The sequence below is a fragment of the Clupea harengus genome, chromosome 12 (assembly GCF_900700415.2).
Source record: "Clupea harengus chromosome 12, Ch_v2.0.2, whole genome shotgun sequence".
In the NCBI taxonomy this organism is placed as follows: Eukaryota; Metazoa; Chordata; class Actinopteri; order Clupeiformes; family Clupeidae; genus Clupea; species Clupea harengus.
Window position 1 is genome coordinate 14,790,526 of NC_045163.1, and position 12,937 is coordinate 14,803,462.

The window sequence follows — 12,937 nt, forward strand, 5'->3', positions numbered from 1 at the left end:
TGGCTCCTCAGAGAGATCAGTGCTGTGGCTCCTCAGAGAGATCAGTGCTGTGGCTCCTCAGAGAGATCAGTGCTGTGGCTCCTCAGAGAGATCAGTGCTGTGGCTCCTCAGAGAGATCAGTGCTGTGGCTCCTCAGATCAGTACTGTGGCTCCTCAGAGAGATCAGTGCTGTGGCTCCTCAGAGAGATCAGTGCTGTGGCTCCTCAGAGAGATCAGTGCTGTGGCTCCTCAGAGAGATCAGTGCTGTGGCTCCTCAGAGAGATCAGTGCTGTGGCTCCTCAGAGAGATCAGTGCTGTGGCTCCTCAGAGAGATCAGTGCTGTGGCTCCTCAGAGAGATCAGTGCTGTGGCTCCTCAGAGAGATCTGCTGTGCGCATACCTCCAGGGGATGAAGCACAGCCTGGAGCTGCTGGAGATCCATCATCCTCATCCTCATCAGTAGTAGCAGCAGCACCTCCTTTACTGTGAAGCTGAGGAGACTCCTGCTGGGCACCAGTCCCGCCCCCCCCCCCACCCCCCCAGGCTGGAGGAGAGAGAGATGACTGCTTCATCCTGACACCACCACCAGAGGTTTCTCCCCAGAGGAGCTGTCTGTCAAGCAAGCAGGTGGGCAGGAGGCTGCAGGTGAGAGGGTAAGCTACGTTAGAGGCTGCAGGTGAGAGGGTAAGCTGCGTTAGAGGCTGCAGGTGAGAGGGTAAGCTACGTTAGAGGCTGCCATGCTGACCAAGTCCAGGAGTTCAGGCTGGAGATTGAACTGCCAGAGGGGATAGATCCTGAGGGGTTGAGTTGCTCTATGGCTGGCGGGAAGCTCTACATAGAGGCACCAAAGAAAAACGAAGCTGAGAGGCAGGGCGCTGCCCCCTGACTACAGTCAAGCTGTGAACATGCCAGACTCCCACAGCTCACAGACACACACATATGGACTCATCTTGTTTATGAGACGTAGAGTATATAAATATTTTGTGCACTATTTTAGCAATTTAGTTCAACATGGATTATTAAATGTGAAATAAATCATATAAATACATTCTACAAAAGTATTTGAGTGTTTTTTCTTAATCCCACCAAAATGTTAGGTACATTAAAACAGAATTGTATGTTATTAGTTGAAAGACCATTCGCCAGACCATCTATTTTGTTCCAAATTTAAATTGTACGATGTTTTCAAACTTAGTTTGAAAGCAAAATAATTGAACATGGATTTAAATCCAAAATAATTTTTTGTTTCATAAAAGTATGTGCATATCTGTTGTTTTCTGAATTTCTTATATCAGCTTTCCAATGTACATATTTGCAGAGGAATCATCAACTCCTCTGTCACTTGCATTAAATGTGAGTTAAAGTGTAACAATTCTTTAACTGACCCATTTGTATTAGATAATGGGCCAGAGTTTGCTCAGCGTTAACCGTTAATCTTATGAGGGTTGATGGTTTACTGGTGTGTTGTACGATGGGTTTGACTTGTGGCGAGCTTGGGAGGGAAATGCTGTTTGGTCAATCTCTATCACTTCTCTTTAAACGCTTTAGAAGTGATAAGTACAGAATGTCCTTTCCAAAGATTTTGAGGTCAAGAGGCTTTGAGGGAGTAAAAATGCAGATAATTTGTGTGTTGGAGAAAACTTGCGGTCAATTCTCAATTGACACAGATGTTCCTTGGTCGCTGAGTTGACCGATGTTACCACAAAGGACTGGTTTGAGGCAAAATATTTTATCCTTTTAGTTTTATGATCGTGGAAATGTGTTTGCCTAACTTTAAAATCAAAATGCGAGCGTTGGGACTAATTGGTTCTAGTCTGGGACTTATGGCACAAGAACTGACAAGGCACTGCTGGGAAATTGGAGTTGTTTGACAAAGGCAAAAATAGAACATTTGTGTGGTTTGCTCACATACCCACATAGTTTCCTTCTCGGTCAAACTCACAAAGTGCAGCTGGTAATTTTGTTAGTGCTGCCTGATAATCCAAGGTATAATCATGTACCATGCAGTGCAAAAACATTCACGTGCATTGTTATGGTTCAGACTGAATGTATTAGAATGCATAGCCTAGATCTGGATGAATGCAAGTGAGGACAGCATGGTTCAATGGCATCTTGTCCACTCACACAATTACCGGTTTTGTTTGGTCTCAGCGTGGTTCTAAATATCTGCACATTGTGTCAATGATACACATCCAGTTCACATTTCTGTTGTATTTTGTTGTATTACAAAGAGGAAACAACTTTAGCTGTCAACAATATGAGTAAAGATGACCTCCCTCCTCTTCCCTTCAAATGTACACATATCACCGGCACACCCCGGCACCCAAAATAAAGGACCATCTGACTCCGAGGGCAACAATGCCACCCATTCTCTGCCCAAATAATGCCATGTCTGTGCGTGATCCCCCGATGTGACACCCAGCTGCCTGCAGGTAGCCAAGGACAATAGGATGATGTCTGCCTGCGTTTGCCAAGCATGTGACGCCCCCGGGTCGTATAATAGGCATCCCTGATGAAAACACAACTCAAAGTGCGGACAGACACCAAGCACTTTTGTGAGACATAGTGACCCACTTCAAGCCTCGGCAACATGAGAGTTGGAGTGCCCGTTTTTGTGTTCTTAGCCGTCGCAGGCTTACAATATGGTGAGAATATTAAGTTGTCATTTGTAATGTTGGTGCATATTTCTTGCTGATGTTAGTGTCTTTTCAATGTTTGTTATTTTGTGTAATGTTTACTTTTACTGCACATTTAAATACTTTGAGGGGAAGCAAAGCTGTTAAAATGATGCAAAGCCTCAAATATTCTGGTTCAGTCAGAAATGCAGCTCCTCACACTGAACTAAACTAAACAAAAGAATGTTACGAAGTTTGTCATAAATTCTTGTGTCTGGGTCTTGTCTGTTTGTGCAAAGCTGACAGAAAAAACTCTATATTTTCACACACATGCCAACATTGGAGGACATACTCTTCTGCATGGGTGAATGTGTAGATCTATGGGGATTCAAGGTGTACATGGACGTTGGTTAACACTGATTAAAGGTCTATGGTTTCAAACTGACTGATGTTCTGTGGTATATCCAGCCACAGCTGCATCACTGGCATCTGAGGAGATGGAGGATTCGTCTGAAGAGGAAGGTACGGTAACGTTGTAAATCTAACCCCCGTCCCCCCCTGCCTCCAGATGATCACATGTGAATAATTACAATAGTCAATAATTACAGCCTCTCTCTGGCTAAGTGAATATTCAGAAAATGTTTTGTTTGCCACACTGTGAGTGACTGAGACTTCTGTGGTTTAACTGTAATAGCAGGAGAATATGAAGTGGTTCTGGTCTGTTGGGCCTGTGCCAGGTCTAGGCTAAATCCTCTCTAGAACCATTGGGGTCATTGTTTCATTCCCCCCCCCCCCCCTCTTTCTTTTCTCTCTTTGTGTCACCAGTGGACAAACTGACTTTGCTGCTGAAAAGAGGTAAAAGTTGTAAAAACTTAGTAAATTAACAGTCTACTTTTTCTGTTGGTTCTGCTTTGTTGCTGTACACTCACCACAGAGTGATCTGCAAAATGATCCCTGAAGGCCACCTGATGAAGGATTTCTTAGAAACTGACATGCCAGTGACACTTTTTTGTGTCCATGTTGTCATTCTAGAAATGTGCTGTATTAATCGCCATTATTTTGTGTTAGTGCTTTGGTTTTTGTTGTGTAATTAAAGGTATTACTTTGTTTTCTAGCTACCACGTAGAAGTAATTAATGATGCTAAACTTTCTATGGAGTGCTCTCTCATGATCTCTCTCTCTGATGGCCACTAGATCAGATGGAGTTTGAGGCAGCCCAGGTGGAGAATGCTGAAGAGACTCAGGCTGCCCATGGTAAAAACTGCATTTCGTTGCCACAGTACTTGTACTCTGTGCAATGACAATAAAGTTGAATCTAATCTAATCTAAAGACCCAGTCCAGTACTCTACCCCTAGGGATTTATAACAACCTTCTAAGCCAATGAAAGGTTTTGATTGTCTGTTTGTGTCATTGTTTTTTTTGTTTTTGTTTGCTTACAACCTCAACCAGTTTCAGGCCCATTTTTCGACTTTTACTTTCTGCCATTATGTCACCAATACTAAATACACATCCATTACAGCTTGCATACAGAGTTAATCATATACCAGTCCCTCCCCACTTGTGAACCCTAAAAAAGACTTTGACCTGAAAAAAAGCCCATTTAGGTCTCTTGCTTCCTAATTAAGTTAAATTAATTAAGGGTATTAAGCATAGTGCTTTTTCTTACTTCCCCTGAAGTTCATTCCTCTTGATGTGTGATAGATCATTTTGAAGCGGCCAAAGTGGAGGAGGCTGAGGAGATCCAAGCCGCAGGAGGTAAAAGTCCAGTACTTTAATGATCTGTAAAAGTCCAGTCCAGTACTCTAATGATCTGTCCTGACTATCGATCACAACAGCTCTTCATGACAGTCCTGATCCCTCTAGTGGTGTCTTTAGCTTCTCATACTCAGTGCTTCCCCTGAAGTTCCTTCTTCTGGATGTGTGATAGATCAGTTTGAAGCGGCCAAAGTGGAGGATGCTGAGGAGATCCAAGCCGCAGGAGGTAAAAGACCAGTCCAGTACTCTAATGATCTGTCCTGACTATCGATCACAACAGCTCTTCATGACCGTCCTGATCCCTCTAGTGGTGTCTTTAGCTTCCCATACTCAGTGCTATATTTAGTTTTCTCTGTGAAATCGTTGCATAATGTTTGTGATGATCTGCATTTATTCACTCAGTGCGATGAACTGCTAAATTGATGAATACATAACGTTCTTTATGTCTGAAGGTGTCTCGCACCAAACACTTGTCTTTCATCTTTGTGTCTCATTCAGACGAGGAAGAGAGTGAGGAGGATGAGACTGAGGAAGTCACTCACTACATGGGTAGGATTCAATTTCCCTTTTTTTTAAAGAAAAAACGTCTTATTATGAATGTCCTGTATAAATCTTTAATGACGTGTTAAGTAATTACAACCTTGCCTTTCTGCAGAGGCAAGTCAGGATGAGGACTCACATGGTAAGTCATGCTGCACTTCCTCTTAAACTGTCTCTGCAAAGAATATACTGACTTCACCTTGTTCAGTACAGTTTCTTCCTATTTCCACTATTGCAGAGGTAGTCCAAGAGGAGGACACAGATGGTAAGACAGTGACACAGCTGCCATTTTTTATTATGATTCTGTCATTTAAAGCAATGAGGTCATATGAGGTTATGGGAAACAGTCTTGTCTTTATGATACTTTCATTTCAATATCCGGGAACAGATGCACTTGTCGGCAGAAGCAGGAGAGGCATCTGACAGACAGAAACTAAATCACAGCACAACAAATCATACACATACATACAGTACATTAGTGTAAACACACTCACACACACACACTCAAAGTACCCTCATTCACTCTGTCATTAGAAACATATTACATAATGATTCTGATGATACTTTTGGTGACTTATGGGTGTCAATGTCCTTGTGTGAATTTAAGCAAAACCAAATGATTTGGGATTAATCCCCTCATCTGTGTCTTTTTTACGTCATCTGGTCCCCGGGGAGGAAGCCGGCACATTCTTCAAAGATTTACTGGTCCAGTGGTTTTGACATCTTGGCAAAACCACATTTGGGTCACAATCTTGAACATTTGAACATTTTTGGGGTACCACAGATTTACAGTTGATGGTGAACCTCAAACCTGGGTCAGAAGGACACATAATCTGCAAAGGCAGCAAATGTTTCTTTGTTTGTCCTGGAGTGATTTAAAAAATGTACATGATATTTATTTTATATGTGATAATCTCTTATGCTGATAATCTCTGAATTCCAAGTCAAGACTCCTGTGGACATGACAGATTTAGTCTGTAGTAGAGTTCAATATTTATAAGGTGATCTGTGGACATGACTAGAACTGAAGACTAGTAACTGGGGTGAAAGTAACTTGCATAACACATGATGTGCATTGTATAGATAAAAAGTGAAATCTAAAAAGAGTAAAAAAGCAGTTGTCAACCAATATAACCAAAAGTAACCAAACATTACCAAAAGTTCCTCTCTAAATGTGAAGACTCTGTCCACTTTTGTAGTTTCACATTGCATTGTGGCTTGTACATCTTAATCCACCCTTTCAGAGTTATGATCCTATTCCCTACTATTCTTATGGAAATGATTAAATAATGTTTAACATGTTTAGAAAACTCACCAGCCAATCAATTTGGGATTGTTTATGGCTCGGTCCGAGCCACTATGCTGAATTTGGCAAAAAGTGTGTTTTGGTTATTCACTGCAATGTAATTTTAGTAAAAGAGACTTTAAATAGTGAAATAAAATGATGAATATCTGATAATGTTTTTTTCAGATGCGAAAAAAGATGCCCAAGAGGTCATCAGTGGTAAGAATCTAAATCTCTAAATATGACGACATACTTAGTAATTGCTAATTACTAGTGCTATTGCTACAACTAGTAATTGTTAATGTGTAATGTGACAGCGTTACAGTGTAAATGAATATTTTCCTTGCAGATGAGAATGCAAGCAATGACAGTGAAGGTAAAATGAATGAAAATATTTACTTTGGAGCTTGACTTACCCAATGTCGGCCAGCAGAGTGCAGTGTTGGCAAACCGTAATAATGCACTGGCTTGCTTGGCCTGCTCTTTGTTCTCTCTTTCTCCCTATGTGTGTGTGTGTGTGTGTGTGTGTGTATGTATATGTGTGTGTGTGTGTGTGTGTATGTATATGTGTGCGCACATGCATGAGTGTGTATGCATGCAGCGCGTGTGTGTCCTTGTCTTTGTGTCTGTGATTGTGTCTATATGAGTATGAGACATATGAGAGCAATAACTGATAGTAATAACTTACAATAACTTCATCCATCTTAGATGATTCACATTCTGAAGAGAAATCAGAGGGTAGGTGCACAAGATATATTTTACAACTTTCTGTTTATCAGGATCTTATTACAGATATTACAGCCTATATCATTACCAGATAACCTAACCTGGCATTGTTTATCGTTATAGCCGCCTTAACCGCCACGGACACCAGACAAACACAAGGTAGGAATGAATGTTTTTAAGTTAACATCCACTATGCAAGTTTGGTGTTTTTAAGCCAACCATATACTACATATACGGTAGTGACTTATCGTACTTTATAAATAAGTCAGTCTTGTTATAAAACTTCTCCTCTTTCTAAATTAACTACAGTATTATAGAAAATGTGGGCATTTTTGAGAAAATGAATCTACAAAATGAAGTGTGTAGTGTAAATGTGTGGGTAATCTAGAGCATTTTGACTTTAACCAAATTGTGATTCCATTTAGGGAAGTAATTATAGGTCTCAACTGGTTTGTTTTTCCCCTCAGTCTAAAACATCTTGATGCTGATGATAATTTAGTCACCTCATTTCCACGCATCTGTCTAAAAATATCCTTTTCTTTGTGTAGCCAACACACAACACTGGCTAAATACAGTTACAAGTTGTTTCTATATGAACCACTTAAATGGAACATGAAGATGTCATGTCAATACAGGTGCTGGTTATACATAAGCTTATTTTATGAAGGCTAACTTGACCTTTGACTCCTCATTCCTCAGATGTATCCACTGAGGGCTTGGCTGAGGAGGAAGGTAACAGCCCATGAATTTTACGATAATCAGCCAGCCTGTGTGTGTGTGTGTGTGTGTGTGTGTGTGTGTGTGTGTGTGTGTGTGTGTGTGTGTGTGTGTGTGTGTGTGTGTGTGTGTGTGTGAAAGACAGAGAAAGATGGAGAGAAAGTGGAAGACAGAGAGAAATTATGTTGTGGGCTTGGTCATAGACAACCATCACTTTGGCTGTTAAAAATGTCCCTTCTCAGTCAGCACAAAATTATGTAACCCAAGGCATGTTTAAGGCGGACACCTCACATTCTACAGCCCTCCTCAATCACCAGAAACATATTTTATGAGACACGGAAACAAACTCAGTCCCCACAGGGAAACATCTTTTTTTCCCCAAGTGTGTGAGTGCAATTTCTCCTTTATATTTGCCAAAACCTTTACAGACTCCTTTTAAACGACCCCCTTATGAAGATGTGGTCATTTTGTGGCCTCATCGAGACAAGCTACCACAGACTCAGTAACTAGGACAAGAATCCGGGACAGCAACGTCCCCAAGTACCCTATTGCTGCTATTGCTGGGTGATTTATGTCCTCCGCATTGTCCCATTTTATGCTAGCATCGTGTGTGTGCATGGCTCAGCAACTGTATCCCTTCACCGATCCTGCCTAGGTCATTATAGGATATTCTGAGGTATGAGTCAGCTGGTCCTTTCACCCTCCACCCCACCCCAACCCCCCCACCCCACCCCACCCCACCCCCTCCACCAGTCATCGGGAGTGCCATTGTCTTCATCAACATGTTTCAAATTGCTTTAGTTAACCTCAGGGCATCTCTGGTATTTACAACCTTTCTGCATGTCAGGTCACGATTGTTTGCCTTGAAAAAAACTTAACTGGTTGGTTGAAGAGTCTGGAACATTAAATGTGTTTCTGTCAACAGCACTGGAGGAGTGAACCACTGGATGAGGGACAGGGAGAGGGGACGAGGTCCAAGCCATTCAGAGGAGAAATGATACTGCAGAGCTGATTCTGTTCAATAAATAAGAATCATTACTCCCTATAAGACACACTTGCTTCCTTCCACACTTGGCCCTCTTTTGTCTTTGGGTATAATGTAATCATGATACTACAAAACAAGTAAGGATGGTTTTAACTGTGCAGTAAGTCATTTTTTGTAAAAAAAAAAGAAAAAAAAAAGAAAGTGCTTCTAGACACTAAATGATTTAACTCCGAGCCCTTTATGTTCACATGTACAAGCCCTCTAAAGGATCAACAGCTATATAAAAAACACATCAAAAGATCAAGATGCACATGAAACACAAGAACAATGGTCAACTATTATCCTTCAGATATGTCATTCTTGTAGGCCTAAAAGCATCTCACTTTTTCTACAACATTGACTGCTCCTTGAGGGCAACCTAACTAGTGAACATTAGCCTCTGGTACAGGTTTGAATTTCGATCTGTGCCTGATTCAGCTGATCCCAAAGTAGGGTATAGGCAGCTTTCCATGAACCTGTGTAATGCTCAATTTGAAATGTCAAACGAGTAGTGGAAACACGTGAACGTCGGGGGAAAAACCCCTCTTGAATATCGCATAAAATGTATACGATCTCTGGGAACAATAGGACACCCTTGTCAATATGACGCAATTCAAATGTAAATGTTGATGGCAACTATCCAAGAACTGCGCATGTAACTATACTAGTCGCGATCATTGGTTGCAACCATCCAACTCTGCGACCATGTTTGCGATTGATGAACTACACTTTCGAGAAACAGTAACGGGGCATTGGTCTTCTTGCTGATCTGGCCTATAATCCAGTCTTGTACTCTAATAATCAAGCACTTCACAAGCCAATATCTTGTGACGTAAAGGTTGAAACTTCACAAAATTGGACACTGCGTAAAAATAATTTTTTGGAGGCAAGCCAAATGTTGTCCATAGGCCGCTGCATCTGACACAACAAAAAAAAATGTCAGAAATGACGAACTTTTTATGGCAAGTTGGCCTCAAGGAGGCGCATTACCCTATCTCACAACGATTAATTTGTGGCGTGACATGTTTAAGGCAAAAGCCTAGCACTTCACCCACTAATATATTGTGATGAACGTTCAAACTTCACTAAACACTACATTTCCTACCCTGCATCACTATCAAATTCTTTGGAAGCACACAACTGACAGCTTCAAGGTACAGTGAGTAGTTTAAGTGGCATCTATTACAGTGGTTCCAAAACTTTTTACAGTCCTGTACCCCTTCAGACATTCAATCTCCAGCTACGTTTCCCCTCTTTTAATGTTTGTAACCACCGCCACGCCACCGAAGATACTCACACACACTTGTAAACTGGGAAGGATACTCAGCTGGTTGCAATTCAGCAGCCTCACCACTAGACGCCACTAAAAACTACACACTGTACCTTTAAAGGGGACCTATTATGTGTCTCCAGTTCCCCCCTCTTCTTTAGTGCATTATATAGCTTTTTGAGCATGTAATCTCAAGAACTGCTTAAACTAATTGTTTTTAATTTGGTACGCAAATACATGCATATAACATGTGTTGATGTGGTGTGATAGCTGTAGGCATGAAAAATGTCATGTAAGCACAGGGTGGTTGGACTGTGAATGGCTTCTTGCAGTGCAGCTGCGTACACCCAGAGTTGAAGGGCTTGATTTCATAATCTGTCCATGCTCATTCTGACTGTGTGGTGGTCATATTACACACCACTATGCGGTATGTGTAGTTCTGTACAAAAAGCATTCTGTAGGTGCCACATGTCAGGAACTGTTTTCAGCTTATTTGCACTGAAAACAGGTTATATGTAAGTGAAAGATGTGTGTTCTAGGACCGCAGCCTTGAAAGCAGTACCATCCAACTCTACACATAGCAGGTGATTTTGTTGAAAAGATAAATGTTATCATTTCAGTGAACATCGGTCCTTAGTCAAAATATTACATTTGGTTAGTAAATTCTGAATATTCCTATTTCGATCTAGAAAATCCATACTTAAGAGTTGAACTTGAAATGGAGTATCAAGCCACCGTTTTCAGTTTTTTTTTTATAAAAAAAATGAAAAGTTGCTGTACTTATGGACATATGTACTTACTGAGTGGAACACAGGTATTGCTCATGAAAAGGTACACTGAATAGAAGACAAGCAATTGAGGGTAGTTTTACCATTTTTGACATTTTATTGGTTTTTGTCAAAGTCTAGTCACAAATGACTTAAATAAAAAATTAAATAATAATAAAAAAAAAGGTATATCCTGGGTACAACACACAGGAAATCTTTTCTTTGGTACCTAAAAGAAAAATTAAGGCAGCTACAGCAACTCTCTAGTCTTAACGTGTTATGTAATGCAGCACTGCAAGCAGTTGTGAGGTGGCTGTGGCGCAGCAACCCCCTCCGTCTTTCACACCAGTGATCCACACCCAAACACACACACGCACAAGACCAGACATAGCCAGTACAATTCCCTCTTCTGCTAGCACACAGGAGGGGGTTTGGCAGCAGTGAACCTGCGTGTGCACATGCATGCGCGAGTGCATGAGTGCAGGCATGCGATTGAGTGCAAACACCTCTGTGAGGGTCTGCGTGTTTGTGCGTGCTTGTGTTTTGAGTGTGTTGCACTGAGAATAGCACAAAGAGCTTGGTCAGGTTTTTTGTTTTGTTTATTCCTCCCAAGCGCAGAAGCTGCAATGCAGCAGGGCTACGAGAAGGCGAGCAGAGCTGATACACATTACACTGTCTTCACGTGTCAGACGCCGTCAAGTTTTACAGGAAATTAAAAAGAATTAAAATAATCATACAATATGTATATCGTTTTCCAGCATTGATCTCTTCACTCCACTTCTGTAAGTATGTTTCAAGGTTTTCAAAGTATGTTTTGGTAAACCGATATGAATTTGGAAATGGGTGGGGGAAAGAAGGGAGAGAAAAAAAACAAAGAAGCCGGCAATCATTCTGTGCTGCTGCAATAAAGCCCTCAATACTGTGACATTCTCCAGCTCTATGGAGGTTTCTGTTGGTGTGTCATAACATCTCATCTTGTTTTTAAAGTTCACACTGTACAACAGAGAAACAAAAACAGAGCCAAGTGAACTAAAACGTCATATATCTCACATTATCTCCACTAATGCGGAGATGCTGAGAGAATGAGAAGAAACCCTACTAGACAGGTCACAGCATTAGAATGGTAATACGAGGTCAGGTATCCTAGTAACACCCTGTTCTTATTGAAAACCGCGTTATGGCAACATGAAAACACAAAAGGACCTAAGCCTGCCCACCCAAATTCCTATGTCCACTCACGCTCAAACACACACAACGCACAAAGCCAAACTGTGCGGTTAGCCTTACTAGTCTAGTAAGTTTCTACCTTAGGCCTTTAAAAATGGCAGATTAAATTTGGTTAAATGGTTTAAGATATACTGCACAGTAATAAGCTCTTACAAGTAATTAAAGCGTATTATTTGCATTGTTTCTCCTTTTTTTTTAAAACTTGCAGAGTATTACTGAATTACACACAAGACGGATAACATACCGAGTGAGATGAGTGAAGAGAGGTCTACTTTTATCAAATTACTTCACGGCTGTCTGTAGAGGGGCTAAATAAGATGTCAATGTTGCGCTATTGAAGTCTGCAGCAAAACTGTTGCATTGTAGTGTTATCAGTAAAATGGGGGGTGGGGGGTGTGTCAGATCAGACAGAGAAATTCGTCTCTCTGGAACCCGTGCGACCCTCGACAGTACTGTTTTTCCAGCCCACACAGTCTAGATGTGCAACAGTTGGCTTGTCTTAAGGAGGAATCTGTCCAACAACCTAAAATGATACACGCTCGCCCGTGCTAGACTTGGCTCATAGGACCCCCTACCACCACCACCACAATAACACACCCAATCCTCAACACACTGCACTGTGTCGCGTTCCACTGTACTAAAGGCCCAGCTGCAGTTAACCTCGTTTTGTTTTTCCCAGAAACCCAAATACTGCTCACCTAGGCCTGCACTGTAATACTGCATTGGAATTGTTCGTGTGGTTGTCAACTTGTACAACAGTAAAAAAAAGAAAAAGTATGTACATAATTACAATATAAAAATGAATCTATTGTAGAACCAGAAAAAAAAAGAAAAAAAGAAAAAAAAGAAAAAGAGATTAGCTATGTACAATGAATGGGCATTGAGATTGTAACGATACAGCCAAGTTTACAGAAAGACGGAAAAAGAAAAGAAACAGAGCTGAAAAGGAACCGTTCCCATGGCACGCTGGCCCTGGCACACAAACAGAGAACTGCCAACTGCGAACCAGCCGGGAATGCTGCAGCCAGGAAA

General features: G+C 41.3%; 1 protein-coding gene across 2 annotated transcripts; it reads left to right on the forward strand.

The window, feature by feature from the left end:
• The first annotated feature begins 2,485 nt into the window (after window positions 1–2,485).
• On the forward strand, window positions 2,486–8,662 carry si:dkey-200l5.4 (glutamic acid-rich protein). 2 transcript variants are annotated; one of them, XM_031577540.2, is made up of 15 exons: window positions 2,488–2,623; window positions 3,062–3,115; window positions 3,419–3,448; window positions 3,788–3,847; window positions 4,296–4,349; window positions 4,522–4,575; window positions 4,848–4,898; window positions 5,005–5,031; window positions 5,128–5,154; window positions 6,361–6,393; window positions 6,524–6,550; window positions 6,883–6,912; window positions 7,024–7,059; window positions 7,600–7,632; window positions 8,543–8,662. In XM_031577540.2, exons 1-15 carry the CDS (start codon window positions 2,569–2,571, stop codon window positions 8,554–8,556), a joined length of 585 nt encoding a protein of 194 aa, XP_031433400.1. In that variant the 5' UTR covers window positions 2,488–2,568; the 3' UTR covers window positions 8,557–8,662. The 2 variants fall into 2 exon arrangements, with proteins under 2 accessions (XP_031433401.1, XP_031433400.1); XM_031577541.2 differs by lacking the exon at window positions 4,522–4,575 and having other exon boundaries at window positions 2,486–2,623.
• Window positions 8,663–12,937: the final 4,275 nt, after the last annotated feature.

Coding starts and splice junctions, on each gene's coding strand:
- si:dkey-200l5.4 (XM_031577540.2), top strand. CDS start 2,569: ATGAGAGTTGGAGTGCCCGTTTTTGTGTTCTTAGCCGTCGCAGGCTTA. Junction 4,576..4,847: donor GGAGATCCAAGCCGCAGGAG/GTAAAAGACCAG, acceptor TGTCTCATTCAG/ACGAGGAAGAGAGTGAGGAG. Junction 5,032..5,127: donor TCAGGATGAGGACTCACATG/GTAAGTCATGCT, acceptor CCACTATTGCAG/AGGTAGTCCAAGAGGAGGAC.